This window comes from Phalacrocorax aristotelis, chromosome 15 (assembly GCF_949628215.1).
Source record: "Phalacrocorax aristotelis chromosome 15, bGulAri2.1, whole genome shotgun sequence".
Lineage (NCBI taxonomy): Eukaryota > Metazoa > Chordata > Aves > Suliformes > Phalacrocoracidae > Phalacrocorax > Phalacrocorax aristotelis.
Window position 1 is genome coordinate 1855658 of NC_134290.1, and position 24071 is coordinate 1879728.

Consider the following 24071-nt stretch of genomic DNA (forward strand, 5'->3'; position numbering starts at 1 on the left):
AACGGGGAGAAAAGCATTAGGGTGGTGATTTGGGGGCGGGTTAAGGGCTTCTCAGGGATTATATGAATCATAGAATCACAGCTTCCCGTTTGCTTTACTCTGTGTTCTGACGGCTGTGGGAATTTGTCCGTTGTCCTGTGCAGGGGTGATCTGGTCCCTTCTCCAGAACCTGCCGGGGCTTCCCCTGGCATGGGTCAGGCCCCTGCGAAGGAGCTCTCTGCCAGGGGAAGCCTCCGGCAGGATTATGTGGGGCAGGTTTGGGCCTGGATTTCAGTGAACCAAAGACCTTGTTAAGGGGGGTGATTAAGCCTTTTATTAAGATGCAGCTAAACTCTTTTTCCCAGGGAAATAACAGCTTCATCTTAAGTTTTAAAAATCATTCCCTCTCTTCCCCCAAACTGAGCCCCTGTAAAGGAGAGGGGCCTTTAGAAGAGGACTGGGAGGGCCACAGTGCCCACAGGGCCCTTCTCTTCCCTCCCTCCCCCATCTGCCGGAGCCTGTCCTGACCTGGGCGATGCGTTTGGAGAGTTCTGTTTAGGTAAGAGGGTACTTAACAGATTAGTACTGAAAACACAAAGCAATAATTTTTGTTACTGAGACAAGAGTCTGTATGTCTGTTTTTTTAAATATTTCCTAATTAAAGAAGAGCTGCATTTTATTGGGTTTATTTTTATTCTATATACTTAAAATTTGGGTCCGCGGACAGCGCTTTCCTCCCTCTTGTTACATGCGCTGAACTGCTTCCGTGCCCCCTCCAGACACCCAAGGCCAGCTGTGCTGCTGCTGGGCTGTGATTCACTCTCTGGCCAGTGCTGCCACTGCCTGGAGGCTGGGGCTCCGGTTTCAGGGTGGGCATTTTTTTTAAAAGAAATAAAGCTGTGTTTTTAAGCCAGTAAGTTATTACACTCCAATGTTTGTTCTCTCCACACTTGTAACCCTTTTTCCAGATTTCAGTTTTAAATTCCTAATAAATTATTTGAAAACTGTCCTTCTCTCTCATTATTCGGGGGTGGGAGATTTTCAAATGGAGGAGATTTCAGGTGAACTTGGACCTGGCAGGAGTCGCATCCTGCCATTAGGATAAAAGCCCTGGGCAAGGCTCTGAGTCTGTGTTCTGCTCCCAGATTTTGGCAGTGGCCCAGTTATTAATGTGAGGCAGAGCTGGTTTTAATAGTAATCATGTCTCTTCTCCACATTACAGAGGTTTTGTACAGATATTTGCAGGGTCAAGAAAGGAGGAGATAGCGTGGTGCTTGGAAGTTTGACTCAGATGCTCTGGTTTCCTGACTATGGTGGACCAAGGAGGCTAAATCTAAGGAAGTAACATGTGGAGATTGGAAGGGAAGAAAAGTCCTTAACAGACAACACTGCAGGAGAAAGGTAAAGTATAACAGTGTAAAATAGGGTGGGGAGCCTCGTGCAGCAGCTGTTAATTAAAGAGAATTCTTAAAAATTATCTAAGGCTCAAGCCTGTAAGTTCAGGAACCAGTTGTAAGCTGGGATGTCCTCACAAGCACGCTGAGGATTAGTGGCTTTGTATTCAGCACAGGTTGGGGGAAACCAAAAATAGCATTGGCAGAAAAATCTTTACCCTGCTGGGATTTTTCTCATGAGGCACTCTTGTAACGCTCACAGGCTCACTTTCCCACACTTTGTGATCCTCTTGAATGAAAATGTATGAAGTCCAGCATATGACAGTATTTTTGATTGGGAACTTTAAAAAGCCAGTTTTTGGAAGTTTTTTTGGCAGCATCAATAATAAATCAGACATCGAGAAGTGGGGGAAAAGGAACCATGGAGGTTCACAGGTAACAGAACAGAGGAATAATAAACAGTAACGGTGGCCAAAGTAGCAAAGGAGAAAGAAAACACTTAAATGGTTATTGAAGGAAAAGTCAGTGGACGGATCTGTGGGCAAAAGATTAAATCCTTGTTTCTGAACTAACTGTGGTGCGGGCTGTCCTTTACATCAGCCTTTAATGTTCGCTCAGTATTCTCACTGTTGGGACACAGGACCTGAATCTGTAACTCAGCATCTGTTTGGCTTTAGCTAACCTGTGAGCAGGGAATCCCAGAGAATCAGAGAGCTTGTCAGAGACCAAAGAAGTCAGAATAGTTCTGGTTGTTCATCAGTGTGTCTACCTTTAACTAGGTGTCCTACGGATACGTCAACATCCTATGTATACCGTGGGCACCCTGGCATAGTCTCAGCCACTATAAGGAGGAAGATGTCCTCATTGTCCCTTATAGAAATGTGCATTTGAACCTACTGAAGTGTGCTGAGCCTTAAGATTCCTGAATAAGCATGCTGGCATATTAGGCTATTGTGGGAAGGTAGGCTTTGCCTCTTCCTCTGCTCTTGAAAATTGAAGGCTTGCTCGGTGCTTTAGAAATAAATCAAAGCCCTCAGAGATATGGTCTGAATTTTGGGGTTGTCCTGTGCAGGGTCGGGAGCTGGAGTTGACGATCCTGTGGGTCCCTTCCAACTCAGGACATTCTATGATTCTATGAAATGCAGACTTGCTATCAAGTGAGCAGTCCAGGATCTGTATCCTGAGTGTGTAAAAATGCCAGACCTGTAGCCCTGCCAGCATTGGAGCCTCTGGGGTGTCACTATGAGTGCGGTATTTTGGACTTACCCTAGCTGACTCCAGGAAGCTTTTTCTTACCCATTTTTTGATCTTATTTCAAGGTTCCCAACTCACCTCATACCTTGGCATAGAGAACCAAAGGGCCTAGCTGGGTTCTGCTTCGGTGCTGGAGAAGGAGAAACTGCTGTCTCTGAGCCCCTGAAGTCTGCTGTGTATGTTGAAACTTCCAACCCAAACCATTCTGTGATTCTATGATTTCCAGTGCAACTCCCTTAAGGTCACGTAAAAACAGACACCATTCCTTGTTTAAGCCAGGTGCGGAGGCTTTCCAGGTTGCTTGGCTCCTATTTCTTGCCTAGTACCACCTTCTCCTCTATGGTTTCAAAGTCAAAAACAGCTTCAAGTTTTTTTCAGTTCAGCTCATGCCACAGGTCATTTGGGGCGAGTGGGTGACCTGTACCTTATTCTCTGAATTAGGCCAAGAGAATCCACAAAGAGAAGCAGGATTAATAAGTGGGATACCATAAAAAGAGGATGCCTGTATTAGTAGGGTGGATATTAGTGTGCCAGCCCTGAAAAATGTCCAGATCTTTCAGGCTGGCTTCTAATAGTAGGATTAAAAGAATTTAGTAGCAAAAATCTAGAGAGCAAATATTTGCCTTCCTGGCTTTCAGAGATTTAACTGCACTGGCCTTCAACTGGTCATGGCACACCCTGCAGTCCATGGATTCCGATGGAAGAAGTCTGCATTTAGTAACATAAATATTGGCTTGTTTATCTTACACCCACGTCAAGGTAAGCTTCTTGTATAAAAAGCTGCATTTTCCTTTAGCACCAGACGCTCTGTCAAGTCCTCTGAGAATGAATTCCCTGGCCCTGCTTTTCCTGCTCTCTGGTGTGTAGGTGGCACCCCCCTACCCCAGCAGCCCTGGGACCGGTAATGCCATGCCTAACTCTAACCTTTGCATCTCTTCTCAGTGGGTGCAGCCAGCGCTGCTGACTCAAGCCGAGCCATGTGGGGGTTTCGCAGCATGATCAAGTGCACTATCCCGAACAGCTACCCTCTGCTGCAATTTGCTGACTACGGCTGCTACTGCGGCTTTGGAGGCAGCGGGACTCCAGTGGACGAGCTTGACAGGTTTATAAGACCCTGCTTTTACAAACCTCTTTCCTTGCCTGTGCTTTCCTGGTTCTGCATGCCAGCTTTGTCTTAGCTAGCCCTGCCTATGAATGTCCACAGACCTCTCCAGCTGCTGTGAATGAAGCTTTCTCTCAAAGAATGATTCAAGGAAAAAATGATGTGTAATATCACACCTTGATGCCTTATTACAAAGATAAAATATAATCCCAACAACTCTGTTTTCTCTTCTGTGCAGCTAAACTGCACTTGTTCCATTGTTTTTTTCCACATCAGTGCTGTGCCAGCAGGCTGGACGCAGCTCTGAGCACGCTGCCCAGCGCACGACCATCAACACATGCAGGACTGATCTGCAAAATTCTAAGAACTGGCTTGGGCAGTTTAGAGATCACAAAAGACTGATGGCCAAGGCGCAGTAAATTGTGTCAGCTGTTGGTTCTTCAGCTACCGGGCACTGACAGGGGGTGGAGGGTAAATGCTGTCTTTTCTTTCCCTGTCCCCAGTGGACAACTGTGTGAAGATGCTCCAGTAAGTATGCGTACCAGATGCCTCTTGGACCATTAGCTGGCAGAACTGTGTCCCTCTGAGGGCCTTCATGTCTGCTCTCTTATCACTGGGTGTCTTTTTTCTGTTGTTCAGTGCCTTGTCAAAGGAATACTAGTGTATTTACATGTCTTACAGGTCAGCTGAGTTTGCATTTATGGTATTTTCTGGCCTTTTCCTCCATTTCCCAGGTGCTGTGAAGTACATGATCACTGCTACGCACAGGCAAAGAGACTAGAATCATGCAGACACATTGTGGACAACCCCTACACAAAGCCATACAGCTTCACCTGCTCCAGTGGGCAGATTACGTGTAACAGTATGTCCACTTCCGCGTCGCTCCACTTCAAATATCACTGCGGGGAACGGGGCTGCATTACACTCGGTGATTTTGTGGCAGGAAGGCGCGGTGCAAGTCCCTTCCAGCGGGGCTGGCTGTCAGAAACGGGGCACCTCACACAGGCACTGGAGTGAATATTCTCCATATAGCACACAATTTAACATTTATGAAAGGTATACGGTATTGCAGTATGTAGGGAAGCCTGTCACCTCTTCAGGGGATTGAGTCCCTGTGGTACTTTTCTGGGAGTCCCTTTAATGGCAGTATTTAAGAGACCAGCGTGCTGACTAGGAAGTGTTAGGCAGCTTCTGCTGGGCATATCTAATGTAATGGCGGAGCTTTTTTAGGGCTCTGGAATGGAGATAGGTAGCAGAGAGGCTGCCAAACAGAACTGCAGGGAGGGAAGGAAGGAGCAAGGAGATGGCTGGGCTGGAGCACACAGCTTTGGGGGCAGAGGGTTAGCGGGGAGGAGCACATACACCCGCAAAACCACGGCAACGGGAGCAGCTCCCCGAGCCACTGCCACGCCCGGTGATGGAGCTGCGGGTCTGACCGCTCCCGCTCTCTCCTCCAGGCGACAACGACGAGTGCGAGATGTTCGTCTGCAACTGTGACCGCGCCGCCGCTCTGTGCTTTGCCAAGGCGCCCTACAACCCCGAGCACCACAAACTGGACATCGAAAAATACTGCAAATAGTCGTCGCCGCCCTCCTGCCCCTCAGGGCGGCAAGAGGCCGGCGGCGGCCCCTCACTAATAAAAGCCTAGCAAGGACCCGCCGCCTCCCTCCGGTTCCCTGCGCCGAGCTGAATGGCGGGCGGGGCGCGAGGGGAGGGCGGGCCCCGCCCCCTCCGCCGGCAGCCCATGCGGCGCGTGCTGCGCCCCCGCCTCCGCCTTCTGTGATTGGCCCTGGGAAGCGGCGGGGGCGGGGAGGCCCCTCCCCTCTCCTCCTCGCCTTGCGGGCGCGGGCCCGCTCTGCCCCCTCAGGTGCCGGCGGTCTGCCGGAGGCTGAGCTGCGGATCGCTGCCTCCTGGGTCGCCTCACGGGGGCCCTTCCTGCCCTTCGTCACCTTCCCGGTGAGCGAGGAGGAGAGGCACTGCTCCTCAGACTGCACACGGTTGGCTACGGGGCAGTTGCCCCTCTCGTGGGTGCGTGGCCCTCGGGGCGTGGCTGCGTGAGGGGCTTGAGCTGTTTGCCTGGCTCTTCGCTGCTCCGAGAGACCCATCTGTGCTTACCCTGGGGAGGCCGTCTGCCTAGCACTGATCCTGGTCTGGAGCTAGAGGGGAAGAGGTAACCTTGACCTGGAAGTCAGGAGGCTGTCAGAGGAGCCCCTCTGAGGGTCAGTCTCTGCCCCAGTTTTCCTGTCCTGACAGGGTCCTGTGCCAGCGCTTCCACCCAGGCTTGCTGCTGTTGTGCTACGGAGGCACTTTTACTGGCAGAGGCTCTTGGGGGGGTGCTGGTGAGCTCCTGTGGTTGGGCCTGCTCGTGTCCCTGTTTGCTGACAGGGCAGGAGGAAGGCCCTGGTTCATCACCACGGAACAGCAATCTTGCCTCCACCAGCCCGCAGAAGGCATACAGCCTGTTGTGTCATCTCTGATCAGGTACAGAATGCAGATCTTGGATGAGTCTGACAACGAGGATCCCCTCAGTATATCATTTTGCAAGCTGATTTCCTGAGAAGACTTTGAGGAGCAGTCTTTTACACTCAGCGATACCTGCATGAACTGTACTCAGGCATGGAGCAGAACCCATGGATCCGCAAGAGGGTGTTGAAAAAGCAGAAAGAGAAGGAGAAGGAAGAAGCCGGCTTAATACCTTATTTGAATGTACTTGCAATACCGTCCTAGTGAAGGTCACTGGATCTTTGAGGGTATTAGGTTAATAATGAGATAGGATAGTGAGTTACATTTTGTTCTTTCTCTAAAAAGAAAAAACCAAAGAAGAGTGTGTGTCTAAGCCATATACTCCATCTTAAGGCAGATTGAGCCCTAGTTTTGTATCAAGAGCTGTTGCTTATTTTTCCTCAAGTGTTTGTGTACATGAGTTTTCTGGAAACGTTGTGCTCTTGGGGTCCTTCACAGAAATCCTGAGGATCCCAGATGCACTCCCATCATAGAGCTAAGATGAATCATTCCTAGGGCTGGAAGTGCAATATGAGCCCTCCTGTCCTCACACTTTGGCTTTGATTTGTCTTCACATCAGGCTTTGATTTTGAAATTATTGTTTCTAAAGCAGAAAGGTCCTAAGTACATGTAAATGTTACTGAAATCCCTTTGTAGTGTGATAAATAACAAATCCCACTGTAAAGAACAACGTAAAATACCATCACTATCTAGAAGAAACACTGTACTTTTGAGCTATATCTTCACAAGCAGGGAAGAGAGCTGGGGTGCAACTGGAAGCATTTCAGAAATTGTTGGTATAAATTTTCCCTGTACTAGGAACTCTGTAGGTTTGAGGTGAGTATTATATCTACTCCTGGCATCCTGCATTTGGGGCATGCTAGCATTCCCTGGATAACCTCAATGGTTAGGTGAAGGCCACTAATTCATTCTATAGCTGTCTTACTCCATACAGGTTTTTATAAGCCTGTGCTTATGTTTGGTCCCTTGATCACGCGTCTCATTGCCATGCCACTTTGGCGGTAGGAAAGACCTAACAGTAGATTTAAACAGCCCCCTGAGTGATCCCAGTATATAGGGAATCTTCCTGCATACATGAAGCTGCAGGCCCCAGGCAAGAGTGGAGGCAGGGGGTGTTGAACCATTTGTGCTGTTGCAAAGCTGCTCTTTAGGGCTTTGAGGAACGTTGTGGAAAGCAGAGTCTAAGAGCAGACTAGTACTGCTTAGACAGACTTACTGCCAGCTTATGGGGAGTGAAAAGTATATGTGAAGGTCTTCTGCCATGCTGGTCTGTATTTCTGTTCCAAGCACAGTACCTGAAATACAAGGTATTGCTGTGTGCAACAAGCATGGGAGCTCTGAAGCCCTGTGCAGCACCACAGCTGTGGCAGCTGGAGTGTGAGAAGCTGGAGGGATGGTGGCTCTGTGGGCTTACGCTGCAGAAGTGAAGTCTCAGTGTCTTATCTTCCTTTTCTCTATTGTTGTTTTCTAGGCCAAGATTTTTCAGGCTCTGCAGGGAGAGCTGAATTACTCTAACTATATGGGCATTGCAGAGATGAAGGAAAAAGTACTCCAGCTGAGATGAGACATGCAGAGAGCAAACTATGCTCGTGGTAATGACGATGTTTCAGTTGCCATTTGGGCCTGGAGACCAATGTTAGACACTTGTCCTGTTGCTTTTCCTCTCAAGCTCTGCTTTTCTTCATCTCTGCCACTGTCTAGTTGGTGATGCAGAAGGGAAAAAGTGCAGAATGTAATAAGTGGGTATCTTTCCTTGGTGGGAAGGGAGAGGACACAAGGCTGCAGACAGAATTGCAGATATCACCTGTATCTGGAACAGTGATTTTAAACCCCAGTTGGCTTGACTCTGCCTTTCACCTTCCTAAAGCAGTTTTGTTCCTGATCATTCAGGAAAGATCTCAGGAGGACTAGTGATACTGTTTATCGACTCTCTCTTTCATGCTTTTTCTCAGCAGTCCTCAGAATACCTTACAAAAACGCATGGACCACAGTATTATGTCCATTACCTTATGGAAAACAGATGTAGTGAGGCGAAGTGGCTTTCTGAATGTCACAATGTGACATTCTGGGTTGATCAAAGGGCTGAGAATTCACTCTGGTCTCATCCTTCGAAGCCTGGTGCCCTGTCTCCTGGGCGGTACGACCAAAGTTTCCCTCTTTGCTTTGAATCTGCTGTGCGCCTGTTGGCTATCCTGTTGCCTCTGGGGCTGGCTGCCCCAGAAGATAAGAGACACAAATAATATGCATCTTTTGGAGCAGAAACGTCTGTTAGAATAGGCAGGCGAACATTTCTGAGTAATTAATAGCCAGCATTTTGAAAGCACCTTTTACTGCCACAGTGTTCACAGACAAGGTACAAAAAGCAATACATTCAGTTAAAGGTATTTCAAAACCTTTCCATTTAACCAAAAATATTACTTTGGCTTTGTCATTGTTTTAGCTGGGATAGGGTTAATTTTATTCACTGTAGCTGGCATAGTGCTGTGCTTTGGACTTAGTATGAAAATAATATTGATAACACACAGATGTTTTAGTTGTTGCTAGGGCTGGGTAGTGCTTACACTAGTCAAGGATGTTTTTTAGCTTCCCATGCTCTGCCGAGTGCACAAGAAGCCGGGAGGGGAGGGGGCACAGCTAAGAGAGTGGATCCAGACTGGCCAAAGGGACATCCCATATCATGTACGTATCATATCACTGCACGCGCAGTATATTAACTGGGGGGAGCTGGCCAGGGCAGGCAGCGATTGCGGCTCGGGGGCCGGCAGTGTTGGTCGGCGGGTGGTGAGCTGTTGCGTCACTTGTTGTTTGGATTTTTGTTTTTCTTCCTCCCAAGGTTTCATCTCGCTCTCTCTCATTATTTTGTTTTTCATTCTATTACTATTATTATTATTGTTATTATTGGTTTATTTTTATTATTAAACTGTTCTTATCTCAACCCACGAGTTTTCTTACTTTGGCCCTTCCGATTCTCTCCCTCATCCCGCAGGAGTGGGGGGAGTGAGTGAGCAGCTGTGTGGTATTTAGTTGCTGACTGGGGCTAAACCACAACAGACAGAGACCACATGTGATGAACTGACCACAACCCCCATTCCCTGTCCCCCTGTGCTGCTTAGGAGGAGAAGATAGAGAAATCAGGAGGGAAGTGAGGCCCAGGAAGAAGGGAGGAGTAGGGGAAGGCTGTTTTAAGATTTTGGTTGTATTTCTCATTACCCTACTCTGATTTGATTGGCAATAAATTAACCTACTTTCCCCAAGTCGAATTGCCTGTGACAGTAATTGCTGAGTAATCTCTGCCTGTCCTTATCTTGACCCATAAACCCTTTCTTATATTTTCTCTCCCCTGTCCAGCTGAGGAGGGGAGTGATAGAGTGGTTTTGGTGGGCACCGAGCGTCCAGCTAGGGTCAACCCACCACACAAAGTGAGACCTTATTGCTGTTGAAGTCAGTATCAAAACTCCCACAAGTTAGGAGAGGAACTGAAGTTCCTATTTGATATTTGGTGCTCTGGCTCCAAGCTGAATGCCTGATTTTTGGTTTCTAGACCATATAGTGGGTATATATTGGCCTATACCTATATATAGGTACAGGTACATTAGACAATTATTGCTGTTCAGCACCGGCTGTTTCTGCTGGACTGTTGAAGGTCCCTCCCAGCTCCCTCAGCTGGCCCAGCTGCTGTGGAGTGCATCCTTGGCCTGCAGCTCTTTGGATACCACCTGCGTGCCCCGATGTGAGGAACTGTGCTACTTGCGCTGTGTGCACAATACCAAAATTCTCCTGTAGCCTGCCAAGCTGTAATTTGGGAATAGCCAACCCTGCCAGGCACGGAGAAGTCTGTGATGTGCAGAAATCCTGCAAAGCCAGTCACTCTGCTCTGCTGGTATCAGGTGAAATAACCAGCAGCTAAAGAGAGTGCTCCACAAATTCTGCCACGCGTTTGGTCTGCAAGGCTGGGCCTACTGTTGGGATGCTAAGCTCCTTGCTGCTGGCATAGGAATGGGAACCCATATATGTCTCTTAGGTCACCCTCTCTTGCCCTATTTTATTGTGGAGAGTGGTCCTTGGAAAGGCAGAGTCAGTCTGGAGAACTGAACAAGACTCAGAATACTTTTTTTTAATGGTAATTTTGAGAGACCAGTGACTGTTTATTGAGGACTGGAATGTAAAAACTTTACCCAGCTTGTCTCTGATGTTTCCAGTGACTTTCTGGACGCTGTTAGACTGCTCATGTCTTATTAAAACACGCCTGGTAGAACTTGCTCCCAGAGCCAGACACTGTTTTGCCACCTGGAGAGAAAAGAGCAAGTTCAATACCACTGTATACAGATATGGTGTTTCTGCTGCAGCTGTTTTACAGCAGTTACTTCATGACAGAGGATAGCATGCAATTTATCCTAGCTTAACAGATGGGAGAAGTGTTTTTAAGATAATGTGAAGAGAACTGAATATAGGTGGAGAGTGTTACACGTGAGGGAGCGGAGGCAATGGCTTGCAACGGTGTGTCCACGGACAGGTCTTGAACCTGACCTCCTAGGTGTGAGGGCTTGCTGAGTAAATGCTTAGATACTCAGTTCTCTGTGCCCCATTGAGCTGAACTGCACAGTTTGGTTTAGAAAAAACCTAAATGTTCAGTTGATTTAATTGCTCTGTCGTGCATGGTTACCTCCCCGAACCGCTGTTGTCTCTTGGCAGTGAGGATGGGGTGAACTCATAGGCTATGTGTTCTCTGTGCTTTAGTCTGTAACTAGCACATGCTTCCCTTGCCCTGTATCTGCATGGGTAGGGTGGGTAAAAGGCTGTTACGAGGGACTTCTGCTCCCTTCCCCAATACACCAAGCAGTAGTGTTGCTGCAGCGACGAGCAGGGCAACTACTGCTGACTCCAGCTCTTCTGCGCACCAATAGCATGTGCCATAAAAAGGAGGGCAAGGCCTTCTCTGTCCGTTATGGGTACCTATACCTCCTTCCCTATAAAGTGGTTGAGATGATTCATTTGCTAAATGCTGCGTGCAAGCACTGTCTTGTTTTTGTAACTGTGAAGTTGTGGTAACTGTGGGTTTGGTAACAGCCTAAAAGTATTTAGTAGACTACTTCAGCAGAGGGTTAAGTAGAATAGGACAAGCTGTAGAGCAAAGGGCCCTGCAGTGTTATGGGGTTCTGGTCACTGGAGGGTGATGGTGGGAGGAGTGGTTCAGCCCACACCTTTCTGAAATGCTCCTGCTGCCTTGCTTGCTTTTTCCGAATGCTTCTTGCCATGGGAGCTGCCCTTGTGAACTGCAGAAGGAGCTCATGGAAAGCACCAGAAAGGTGGCTGGCATTCTCTGGTCTTTTTTAGAGGATATAACCCCAGATCAACTGTTTTGGGGCTGGACACAGTATTGTGTGTCCTTTTTTTGTCACCACCTGAACAGAAAACACTTGCTGCAACTGCAGGTTTCTGTAGGAGAAACATATTAACTGGCTTTGTAAGAGACCCGATTTCTCTTCCATTTTTCAGGGCATCACTGAAACTTATTTCGTGCATTTTTTGGGTGGTTTTCAAGAGTCACAAGCTCCATGTTTCATCATCCCCTTTAAAACAAGCTTTCCTCTTTGATCAGCTCTTCACAACTCCAAATTTCCCTCTGACTGAAAAGGCCAATCACCATAAATCTGGCAGAATGTTAGGAATTGTCTTCAACCCATTTGGCTGTGTGCAACTCAATAAATGGAGGTTATTATTCCCCTTCATGCTAAGCTGTGAAAACGCATCAAAAAAGCATTTGCTTCTTGTCTCGGCTCTGGTGCTGTTTTCCCCAAGCTACAAAGGGGCTCATCTTAGTGAGAAGGCAGCCTTAACCCCACTTGTGTGATAGCCTCAATTTCCTGAGCATCCTCTAGCTTTCCTTCCCTAGAGGCAGAGCTTCTTTATTGTACAAGTAGTAGGTGCAGAGGCAGACGAGGAGCCTCGCTGCAGCCGTGGTCAGTTCTGTGCACCGACACAGGAGTCGAATGTTAAACCCAATTAAGTTCTGTCATGCCAAGTGCTAAATAGGGGAGAGTCATAATCTGATGTTTGTCATATGCCACCTGCTTGAGTGAGGAGCCAAGCACTGCCGCTCTCCCACCAGCCGCAATTTGTGTCAGATGATGAACTCTGGGGCACAGATTGAGCGGCTGCAGATATTGTCTTTAGTATTATGGAGTCCTGTTGGATTTTCCTCTCCTTGGTCCTTGCCAATGTGAAGATGTGGGATCACGCTGGAAATCTGCGTGTAGCATGTGTCTACATCTCTCTATACATTTCTGTTTTTGCAAGAGTCTTCTGATAAAGGAAGAGCAGAATGTCCCAGAAATCCTCTTTTATTAGCAAAAAGGCACCATTTCTGATTTGCATATGCTGAAGCTGCATATGTTTTCTGGGTCTCAGCAAAGCCAAGCAGCACTTAAGTCATTCACTCCAAACCACTTGCCTGTAGCGTGTCGAAGTCACAGCTCTATACTGTTAGGCCCTCTAACACAAGATGCTTCTTCCTTCCCCCCCCCCCCTTCCCCCCTTATTTTTAGCCTTAGTAATAGTTACCTGCTTGTCTAATTGTCCTGTCAGGGTGAGCGGATATGACTTTCTTATTGTCCATCTGGGGCCCCTGCATGATTTCCTGTATCTATCTGGACTTGGGTACATAGGTGACAGAGCACCCAGCTGTGCAGCCCATGTTGGGGACCCTCGCAGTTAGAAAAGCTCACAGAACTAATACGATAGGAGGAAAAGGATTAATGGACTCTTTTGTGGTGTTATTCCAAACACATCATCCACCTCTGTTTTAAGGCTAGAAACAAACAAATTGAAGCTGTTTAACAGCCCATGTACCAGAATTTCCTGTCCCAACAGAAAGAAGGCATCAGCCAGGAGGAATCTGGCAACTGAAAGATATTTTCATAGTATCTATCAGTGATGAAAATTGCCAGACCAGTAGGACTGGAGAGGCAAAGTCTCGAGTAAATTGTAAATTACTGTCTCACTGCTGTTATAGTTTCTGTAATCTAAAAACACAATTGCTAAGGACAAGTTAATTCAGCTCTCAAAACCCCTGCACTGAGACACCACAGAGAATGGCTGGGTGTAGTGATAAGAAACTGACTTCAGGCATTTGGCTGAGACCCCCCTCGTTCCTTTCCCATTGACTCCAGACAGCCTCCTAGGACTGTTGCTGTTTACCTGGGGCTGCCCTAGGATGGATTATGTGAGACGAAGACTCCATCTGTCCTGCCCAGGCCCCAGGTTTTGAATTAATAGACTGAGGACACCAGTAACTTGGCACTGCTTTGAAATACATTGGTTTTTTCTCCCCCTCTGCAGAGCTGCGAAGACTGGGAAAGGGCAACATCCAAGGCTGTCGCAGGGGAAGATGCACACGCCAGAATGTAGATTTAGTCACCTTCACTGCAGGGTTCCTGAACCTCCCAAATTCACCATGCCCAGGGTCTTCGGTCCTTTTCCAGAAGCTGTGAATAACCAGGTTTGTCAATAGGAGCAATATGACTGTAAGATGTGGGAGGCTGCACTTACACCATACCCACCAGGCATGAGTCCTCAGGGCCATCTGCAGTCTGTGTTGCCCTTACTGTGTGTGAAATGTCTTTCTCAGGCTGCAGGACTTGATTGCAAAGTTTGCTCTGAGAATTTGGCTAGAAACAAAGGCAAGATTTGCCAAATATCAGGGAGGGATCACGGCACCAAGCCTGACAATATTCAAGAAGCACTTGGACAACACCCTCAGACGCATGGTGTGAATTTTGGGGTGTCCTGTCCAGGGACAGGAGTCGGCCTTGATGATCCTTGTGGGTCGCTTCCAACTCAGGACATTCTATGGTTCTATGAAATAGGAAGTAGCTTTTATTTGCTCTGGGTAACTCCAACCCCGCTTTCAGAGGAACGGCAGAAAAATCCATTATAAGGGACTCTCAGCTCCTCTATCCAAACCTCAGGAGCTTGTCCTAGTAGGAACAGCTGTAAGAAGAAGGGGAGAGCATAAGCTGTTGATTCAGCTAATTTCATAGTAAAAAAACTGTCCTTGTGCTGTTGTCTGATATGTACTTTTGCCACCCATAGGTGGCCAGAACTATAACTTCAAGACCTGATCTAAAATACTGGTGGACTGGTCCAACAACAGTGAGCCAGAAAAGGTAGGAGAGTATTGAATCATATGGAGGATAAGGCTGGTTTAAAGCAGACAAGGTAGATAGAAAGGATCTGTGTTTCCTTCCTAGTGTTGGGGGAAGAGAACACTGCTCAGGCTCTGTAAAGCTCTTTTTCTGTTCGTTTCATCCAGTAACACAAAGATTAGCATTCTTTTGTTTAGTCTTTTAGGAACAACATTTATCCTCCTTTTAAAACGCCCCTCCCTTGCAAATTCTGCATAGGCTGAGAGAATAAAGCTGAACACTAGGTCAGCTCTTTTACCGAGTTTGTTGTTTTCCCACAGCATGGCTAATTTGCGTCCTACAGTGCTCAACCCTGGAGGTTTCTGTAACTCCCTCCAGGCCAGTAACTGCATCAGTAAGCTGAGAAACACAAACATCTCCAGATAGGTCTTTGCTAGCTACCTGCAATGACAAAGTTATCTTCTGATAGCTGTTATCTCTCTGCATTCCGTCTTCCCACACAAATAGTCCTGAGGGAGTGACAGGGGAAGGTGTCAGTCAGCATTAGAGTGATGCAGATCTGGCTTTTGGTGTAGGAGCTTTAGGCTTTGGCATTTCTCAGTTGAGCGAACTTACTTCTCAGTGGTGTGTTGGGGAAGTATGTTAAGAGGTAAAGTGCTCTGATCCTGCCCTAATATAAGTCAATTTTAGTAGTGCTGGATCAGCTTAGCAGAAAAAAAAAAAAAAAAAAAAGGAACTCCTTCATCTCAGCTTCATATACTTGTTGTATGTATGTTCATTTAACATATAATAAACCGTGCACAGGAAATTTACTGTAAATGTTCATTTACTGTAATTCATTGTCCTAGTGACTTAAAAGCATATAGTGTAATCAGCGAAGGATCAGGATAACAGGACTCATTTATCGGTGATGCTGAAGAGACACCCTGACTCTGCTCCTACAGGCTCAGCTGCTGAACTGGAGACCAGGCAGGGATATATGTGGGAGGTTTAGTTACCTGTCACATTGCTAATGCTAAGCCCTCACCGGAAACATCTTATTTTTTGTTTTAGACTTCTTGGCAGTGCTCCCACACCTTCCCAAAATGCCAGGTCTACTGGCACTAAACCTGAAATCTCTCTTTTTAACACACCTATGTCATGCAAGTTTCAAGATGGTGCAGAAGATGACACAGACAGTGAGAAACCCAGCCTCAGTTCCTCTGCTATGAAGGCGTGTGTCTTCCTACATGGACAAACCTATGCAAATAAGCACTCTGTGCAAGCTCCCTGGCTGTGTGTGGAGATCCTGCTATGCCTTAATGATTTCTGCAACAGCTTTGTTTAGCAGGACAGCTGTACTATGCCAAAGATGGAGTAACGTCTGTGAGCTTTCTTCACTACCGAACAGCAGATACCTAACTGGTTGGAAAGTGGGATCTCCATTAAATGAGCACAGCATGCAGGCAGAGGTCCTAGACTTACCTCGTTTGGCTTCTAAGTGAGGCCATCTCTCCTCTGACCCGTAACAGCCAGACCTTGAAACATGTTAAGTGTCTTAATTCCCTCTACCTTCTGCAGAAATTGGGTGCCTAAGTATCCCTTAGCTTCTGTGGTTTACTTGCTCCTCCTAGCATCGATTTGAATAAACGACAAAGCAGAAGAGAACTTTGCATCACGTGGTTGGTTGCCCTTGCTTTGCTACTTGGCCTTTTAGCAGATGACTCTGGCATCCTTGCTTTCAGCTGCTTGTTACACTTCCCGTCAAAATATTAATACAGGACATGTGATGTGGTGAGTAGGACTGGGGCAATTGGAAGACCCCACCAATTAATCTCCCTTGTAGCCAGAAGGGGAGTGGTAGATTAATGCAGAAGGTCAGGTCGAAAATATAGTGTTCTAGACTGGGCAAGATTCTGTCTTTTATTCCATCAATGGTTTAATACGTCTTACATTACCACCCTAAGGATGGTTACCCAGTAGTGATGGATCTCCTTTTAGGTGTGTGGAAAATTACATCTATTAATAGCTTGAGATTACCTCCTGAGGGAGGCCTGTTGTACAGATTTAATTGTATTTCTCTCTTAATTCATCAGCTGTTAGTAATTACATCCTGCATTTTTGCAATGGAAAAAATGAAACTGAAATCGCTATTGAGAATGCACTTAAATAAATCATAGGAGGGAAAGGAAATTACAATGCAAATAGTATCAGTCTTGTAAACAATTTTAATTCACTACTTAGCTGTTCATTAATTAAATAACATCCTCAAAAAACACATTCTGAAAATGTAGCAGCCACACTGAAAGCAGTGCTGGTCAGATTAGCTTAAAGTAGCTCCTCTGGCGTCTCAACAATATATAATTTTTAAAGGGTTCAGATAGTAAGCAGTTTAGCTTGTCAACTGGCAGCTGAGAGAAATGCTGACTTCCCCTCCTTGCTAGAAGATGTCAGCCTTATAGCCTGTGCTTTCAAATAATCTCTTACACGAGCAATATTCTTGTTCAGCTTCTATTTTGAACCTTTTTTTCCTTAATGATCACTGTAGTTCCTCTTGCCTCTTGTTCCCCTTTGCACACTCCACAGTTGACCACTAGTGTTATTGGATCCTCCAGCAGATATCATGGTTTTCCACATCTCCCTCCTGTGCTATAGCCTCAAGTTACTGAGTCAAAGTCCTTGTCCCTCATTCTTCTCTGGGGACAATTATAAAAAAGGTATTTTATCCTCAGATATGGTAGTTGGATTATCCCGTCACAGTGAATGAAAAGGCAAGGCACTCCTTACAATGGCAAGGTAAGGCAGAAAAGTACTTTTTCATCATCATCCTCCTGTTTCCTGGTAAGTAGATGGTTTAATGAAGAAAACTGGTCAGGCTGACATGTGTGAGGCTTGCTGCCCTCTCCTGGTGTCATCGGGGGCCATGCATTGGATCTCACAGCTGCCTCTTGGGTTGAGGTTTTCACCTTTTGAGATGATGAGTCCTGCCAGAGTGGAGGGAAGAAGCTGCTTTATAGATGGAACTGATTGCTTTAAACAGGATTAGCTGGATCAATTCAACCAGGCACAGCTTTTGAATTGTCAGTTGCAAAGGCAACAGTGCTGATCAGGTTCTCTGAAACTGCAGATGATCCCCTCTAGTTTTCCAGTTGTGACAAATGGATTAGAACTCAATGCTGCCGAGTCTTCTGGCTACTCTTGCCTGATTTTGGGGGAGCGTTAGGACTTAGTATGCTTTTTGTTTATGATAATGGGAAACAGTATCATGGCCCATCAGAGCCCAGAGAGGTGGTGGAGTCACCATCCCCGGAGGTGTTCAAACAACGTGTAGACGTGGCACTTCAGGGCATGGTTTAGGAGACAGAGTAGTGTTGGGTTGATGGTTGGACTTGATGATCCTGGAGGTCTTTTCCAACCTTAATGATTCTATGATACCAGTTACAGATCAAAATTTACAGCCACCTTTTGGTGCATGTTGTGGGAACGTATTTTTAGTCAGCACATCTCAGTCTCAGCATTTGATGGGAACCCACCCTCTTACTCTGTAAGGTGACTGACCAGGGAAGGAACTCACCCTGTAGAACTAATTTTTCTCCTGATAGCTACCGAAGCTCAGCTTGTTGGGTCATGTGCAACAATCAAAGGCAGCAGCTCTCCACAGCGGGAATTCAGTTTTAAGGATGCAAAGTGATCTAAACGTGTGGGCCCGATGTTAAGGATCGCAATTGGCAGCTGCTTCTCCCGGGCAGCGAGAGCAAACCTGTAACCAGAGTACACCTGCAGGAATACCAGAAGACAAAATTACTGGCACCTTAGGCAAAAGAAGAGCTATGGAAAGGAGTAAGGAAAGGAAAGTAGTTGCTATTGGCAGTGGGAAAAGGGGCCTGTGTACCTGCTGTGTGAGGCAACTACATTTAATTCAGGTAGGAAATTTCTTCAGGAGTGCACAGAGAAGAACAGCTTTTAACCTCCGTCAGTGAGGAATTTGCAGTTTCATAGAAACTGAAACTTCATAGCACATTGAAGGGAAATGCCTTGTCTTTTAGCACATCTCTGCAGCAGTTTTTATTAGTTATCATAGGTACTTAAATGCTTCTACTCTGATGGTTCTCACATGGCCCAGCTTAGGTCGTACAAGAATGAACCTAAGGCATTTCAGACATTCCTGTACAAAGGATTATAAGCTTAAGAAGTGCAAGCTCAAGGAATTTGTTTCCAGTATCCCGAAGCCAAGAGAATCACAATCAGGCAGCCTTGGTTTCATCTTGTTCTAGGAGGCGTTATTTTTTTAATGTAATAGAACTTGTTCCTGGAAAATTTTTTTGTATACAAACTCTATTTCAAAAGCTTCCACAGGCTAAACAGTGGTTTCTAAACTACATTACCCTATAGATAAGAGGCTAACGGAGAAACCCCATTGTGACACAAAGGACAATCCTAAGCAGCAACCAGAGATAGTTCTGCTCTTTTCTTCAGAATTTAATTAGGAATTAAGAGGTCCTAAAATCTGGTATTTCACACAGCTGTAAGGCCTAGAAAGCTGCCAAAGGCTAAAAAATATAAGCAAAAAAATGTGGGGTGGTGATCTCTGCAGGACTGAATTGATTCAGGGATCTTGCCTTTATGGGCAACTGTGAACCTAGAAGGTGCTGATGGAGGAGGTAGCAGAGAGACGTTGGAATGTGTGAATGGAGTTATAGCAGCATGAAGTAGATAGGCAACAGAGTGATGGGGAAGCCCAGACAGCCCACCTGTGAAGCCAGATTCCAACCACAGTAAAAATAAAATACAGAGATGCTCTGGAGAGGATATTTTGATCCACAAGTAATCAGTAGTCCTTAATTGTGGGACCAAGGATTGTTGCAGGCAGAGTAGCATGGAAACAGGAATGCAGTGTGGGAGGAAGACCTGCTTACCTGCATAGAGGATCCTGCCACCAGCATGGAGTCTGATTCCGCCAGGCGTTGGTGCACAAAAGTCACTTTTTCCCGGCTCACTGTGTCTCCAAAGAATGTCACATCGGGCTTCAGGATTCCACCACATTTACGGCAGGCTGGGACTTGGAAATCACGCACCTGTTCATCTGTCAGTAAGACATCCCCATCCGGAGCCACACCGAACGCTTCAGCTTTCCAGGTAGGATTCAGGGCTTCGAAGTGCTCCTGAAGCTCAGAGCGTAAGATTTGGTCTCCACAAGCCAGGCAGAAAACCCTGAAATTCAGAGCAAAGTCTTAATGGAGACTTTCACAGCAGCTGAAGATCTGAAATCTGTAACTTGTTCCTTAGAAGGCCCGGAAGGTCTGTTGCCATTATCCACATTTCTTTACTAAGTAGTACAGGTCAAGGAGCTCTCCTTCTACCTCCCATTGTTGCTTTGTAGGAATGTTCTAGAGGAAGCGCTTTGAACCCTACCACGCACCCTCTTTCCCAGTTCAGGCTGTGCTTTTTTAATCAGGAAACTTTCACTGGGCAATCACAGTCAGACTGTGGTGGTCCTCTCCGGTCCACCCACCCTGTGCATTTCTGGCACTATCCACTCCACTTAGCCCTAGACAACCCTCGCATCCTCAGGATCCCCTTGTCCTCTTCACTAAGAGGACATTTGCTGTAGCAAGGAAGGGGGGAATTCTGACTGATGCATGCTTTAATGGAAATGATCCAAATAATGCTCAAAAAAAGTGGAGTGGTATTCATGTTTCCTAAACACTGTGCTGTGAACAGAACTGTTTTGTGATATTTTCCTCCACCCCCTAGCCCAACAGCACCTTTAACCATAGCATTGACGTTTTGTCTCCTTTCTTTGAGCACATCATCTCCAGGAACACAGCATCAATATTTTGCCTCCTTTCCCAGCAGCTAACACTGCACCTGCTTGTCAGTCACCCTGAACGCGAGGCCGGAGGACTAACTGTCCTCCCTCTGCTGACAGAGAGTACCTGTGCGTGCAGCCGTGCAATTCCGTCACGCGCTGGCTCCCAGCTTTGGTGTGAAGGGCGTCCACGTTCTGGGTCACCAGCCAGTGCAGCTTGCCCAGCTTCTCCCAGTCTCTTAGTACCCGGTGTGCTGTGTTTGGCTGGTGGGCGGAGAACTGGGGCCAGCCCACAAAGTTCCTTGCCCAGTACCGCTGCCGCGCACTGGCGCTACGAACAAACTCAGCATGCTGGATGGGCCGTCTGTCTGTCCTGGCGTACAGCCCGACACCTTCAGAGCGGTAATCTGGGATCCCTGACTCAGTCGAGATTCCAGCTCCAGTCATTACAAAGAGCCTCTTGGAGTTGGAAACAAAGTGCTGCAGCTCCTCTACTTCCACGGGATCTGGGGGAAGACAGGCTGGCACGAAAGCCAAGTTTGGAGAGGTCCTGGATACAGAATGGGATCTGACATGATGGGATCCGATGGCTCTGAAAACTCCTGACAACTTCCTGGCAGAGAACATGTTCAGCTAAAAGCCAAGAACAGACACATGGCAGGCAAAAGAAAGCAAAGAGCATGTCCTTAACTCTGTTTTCTTGGGATTCTCTGGAAAATGATGCTGATAAGTTTTCTTTGCTCTTTTTTCTTTTTAGTAAAGAAACACAAATTATTTTGGAAACGTTAACTAAAGCCCACCATCCAAGGCCAGCGTTCATATGCCCCTTTCACAGGGGGCAACACCAAAGACTGCTCAAGGTCCAAGGACAAAGTTAGCACACCTGACTTGCAGCATCCCTGCTCTCCTATTCTGGTGTGAAGGATGGCTGCCTGAAAGAGCCCGTAAAGACCCGAGCGTGCAGAGTCTTTCCCAGGTATGTGCCACCAGGCAGAGAGGAAATGGCAGGGAGGCCAAGCACCCCACCCCAGAGACACTGTGCCGCTGGTGCATCTGGTTCCTCCCCAGAAGAGACCCTTGCTCTGTTTCCTTTAACATTCTGCCTGCTCCATATCAGTCCTTTCTATTTACCCCATCCTCTGCATGTGTTGCGGGAAGGGAGAGGAAAACAACCTCGAAATGTTGCTCTTTCAGGACAAAGGCCTTGTCTGGAGTTACTCCTGGTTGTCTTTTTGTTTGGTTTATAAAGGCCTGGTGCAAAACAGGCCTTGAAATGGGACTGAAGATGATTAGTACATTGCCCAAATGCCTCTGGCACCTCCTTTTTTGGGGTGCCACCTCCCCAGAGTCAGTGGAGGGGTACTGCTTTGCTTCTCCAGCAGGAAAGGGGGCTTTGCTGAGAGAGAAGGGATCACCCAAATGCGTGGGGGACAGAAAGAACTGCCTGGCAGGTAGGAATGGGAGAAAGATCCTACTTTAAGGGAGGAAAGGGGGACAGGCGGGGTAGCTCTGCTGACAAGTAGCCTGGAACTGTGTGCAGAACCTGTTGTGACAGGAGTGGATTGGTTTGGACCTTGATTTTTTTGTTTCATCTCTCTACCAGTCTGTAGCTCTCCTTTCCCCATTTCACTATTTCAAAACTATTTTTTTCTGGGCTTCTCTATGGTTTAGCATAAAAAGTACAAAAAGTTTTGAAAGAAACAGTACTGAGAATTGACTGTCCAGTATTTCCTCTCCCATCATCTGTCTTTGGAAGGGGGCTTGGAGGAGATCTGGAAAGTGGAGGAAGGACTTTTAATTATTGATAAAAGGGGATGATCTCTAAAGAGTGATTGCAACAGGGCCACACGGTCCGGTGCTTATGGCTTGCTTGGTAGTTTGGGACACTTGGATGCAGATTCATGCCCACTCGCACTTCTGCCTTCGCCACCAGAAATTACTGGGAGGGCGCCTCAGGGACTGGGTCTCACTGGGAGTCCTCAGCCAGCTGCATCAGATCCCTTTCAGGTGTTAGAGGCCGTAGTGTGAGGGAGGGCTCTGCGCAGCCCATTTGCTGTCAAATGGTTAAAGCATGTGGGCAGTTTCATAACTGCTGCCTAGAGGAAACTTGTGGTGCCTGTGAGATCTGTGGCAGCTCTGAGAAAGTCAGAGGTACTCAAGCGGTGAGCTTAGTCTGAAAGGGTGGCACCTAAGAACTTTTGATGACTTGTTCTTCAGCACCTGGATGGTTTTTAGACTCCTGCTGTGTCTAAATTGCTTTGCCTCAAGTCTCTGGCCCCCCTCAAGTACCAGTTCTTACAGTAAATGGAGCAATATTTAAATACATTTAAAGTTTGGGTGTTCAGCTGTAAGTATCATGATACTAAGTGGATGGTGGTGGCAAAGGGTAGACTTGCCTCAGGTAATCTCCAGTTCTCATGGCTTTTGTCGCCATCAGTTGAATTACAGGGAAGACTGGATTTCCTCCATAGTCTGAATTACTTTAAATCTAAGCAGTGGATTCTGTTTGCAATGATTTTTGCTTTGTTTTGTTGTTTGGCAGGAGTTGCGTGGCTCATTCCCTCTGAAGAGGTTTAATTTTCCATATGAATTAATTAGAAGGGACAAAGTCTCCCAATAAATTGTAATTTGCTTTGAGAATAACTTCTGTCGTGGTGTTCCCCAAAGGCTGTTAAGCCAGACTGACAGTATTTAAATTGCTTTAATTGGTGAAAATTCTCCATTCCTGTCCCTTATCATCAGAAGGTCTCTTGGAAGGACATGTTTCAAGGGGGAATGAAATGAAGATACATATACACGAGAGAGGAGGCGATGGGTAGGCCAGCATTAAAAATAACAGCTAGATTTGAGTGCCGCTGTGGCACGTAGCAGTAGGACAGTGTAGGAGAGAGACTTAAACAGGACAGAATATTTCCTGTGAAATGCAAAGCTGCTTTTAAAATGTAAGTGCTCAGATGAAAAAATAACAATACTACATGTAATAAGTGAAACTCTTTAGACGCACCTATGGAGGAGATCCGAGGCTAGAGGTTGTTTTTAACGCACATCCAAGATGCTCCACAGAGAGATCAGCAGAGTAAGGGAGAAGACAAACAGGGTTCTACAAGCGGTTACAGGCCAGAAACCCAGAGGGACACCCCCGTCATCCGAGTCTCTTGTGCTGTAATAATGACGTGGCGGGGGGTGGGGGGGGGTAGCAGCCGAATGGAACCCATCTAACGCAACAGGAGCAATAAAGTAAATAACGCCCGACCACTCACCTCTCATAGTGCTGCCGAGCCCGACGGCGGAAGGAAGGGGGCGGCCCGCCGGGAGGGGAGTTTTCTGGGAGATGTAGTTCACAAAGAAACTCAGGCCGAAGCACAAAGACTACAATTCCCATGCTTCAAAGAAAAAAAACCAAACCAAAACCCCAACCAACCAGAAAAACCCCAAACCCCGAAGTCTTGAAATCTGATAAAGTCAGACTGAAAACTGAGAGCTTCACAGGTGCCCTCAAGGAAAAGTACAAGAATAAAATCAGATTTAACTTGATACAAATGCAAGCAATGTCTTTGATAAAACACCTCGTAGGTGCTTCTCCTTCTAAAAGCATGCATTTTCTTTTCACTGATACAAACGGGTTTTGGGCTTAATATGTGGCTAAACAAATAATGGAAGAAAAATCCACTGAGGGCTGTTCAGGACATCTCTTCTAGCTCAGGAATTCCCTGAGATGTTAAATTGGTGGAGGCTACAAGAGTACGCCAGGCTGATGCGCTCGCCCTGCTCTGGCACTGCCGTCGGTACCTACGTTTGGCCCCAGGAGAGGCAGGCCTGTCTGGCAGTCCTGATGTTTGTAGTTAAGCACAAGGATGGAGGAGTAACAAAAGTCTGGTCCATTGCAC

At 46.8% G+C, this 24071-nt stretch overlaps 2 protein-coding genes and 1 long non-coding RNA gene across 7 annotated transcripts; 2 read left to right on the plus strand and 1 right to left on the minus strand.

Annotated features, from left to right (window-relative positions):
* Positions 1–2747: 2747 nt before the first annotated feature.
* PLA2G1B (phospholipase A2 group IB) lies at positions 2748–5393 on the plus strand. 2 transcript variants are annotated; one of them, XM_075110630.1, is made up of 5 exons: positions 2748–2803; positions 3266–3386; positions 3570–3729; positions 4464–4591; positions 5187–5393. In XM_075110630.1, exons 2-5 carry the CDS (start codon positions 3296–3298, stop codon positions 5306–5308), a joined length of 501 nt encoding a protein of 166 aa, XP_074966731.1. In that variant the 5' UTR covers positions 2748–2803; positions 3266–3295; the 3' UTR covers positions 5309–5393. The 2 variants fall into 2 exon arrangements, with proteins under 2 accessions (XP_074966731.1, XP_074966732.1); XM_075110631.1 differs by lacking the exons at positions 2748–2803; positions 3266–3386 and adding an exon at positions 3393–3486.
* Positions 5394–5527: 134 nt separating this feature from the next.
* On the plus strand, positions 5528–16032 carry LOC142064886 (uncharacterized). The gene is made up of 4 exons (XR_012663228.1): positions 5528–7844; positions 13591–13750; positions 14344–14417; positions 15450–16032. It is a non-coding gene; the product is annotated as an uncharacterized LOC142064886 (long non-coding RNA).
* Positions 16033–16585: 553 nt separating this feature from the next.
* On the minus strand, positions 16586–23581 carry SIRT4 (sirtuin 4). 4 transcript variants are annotated; one of them, XM_075110123.1, is made up of 5 exons: positions 23445–23581; positions 20312–20797; positions 19292–19586; positions 17950–18152; positions 16586–17359 (listed from the first exon to the last, which is right to left on the minus strand). In XM_075110123.1, exons 1-4 carry the CDS (start codon positions 23564–23566, stop codon positions 17988–17990), a joined length of 1068 nt encoding a protein of 355 aa, XP_074966224.1. In that variant the 5' UTR covers positions 23567–23581; the 3' UTR covers positions 16586–17359; positions 17950–17987. The 4 variants fall into 4 exon arrangements, with proteins under 4 accessions (XP_074966224.1, XP_074966228.1, XP_074966227.1 ...); XM_075110127.1 differs by having other exon boundaries at positions 20312–20817; positions 23445–23518; XM_075110126.1 differs by having other exon boundaries at positions 16586–18152; positions 20312–20817; positions 23445–23518.
* Between the last annotated feature and the right edge of the window lie 490 nt (positions 23582–24071).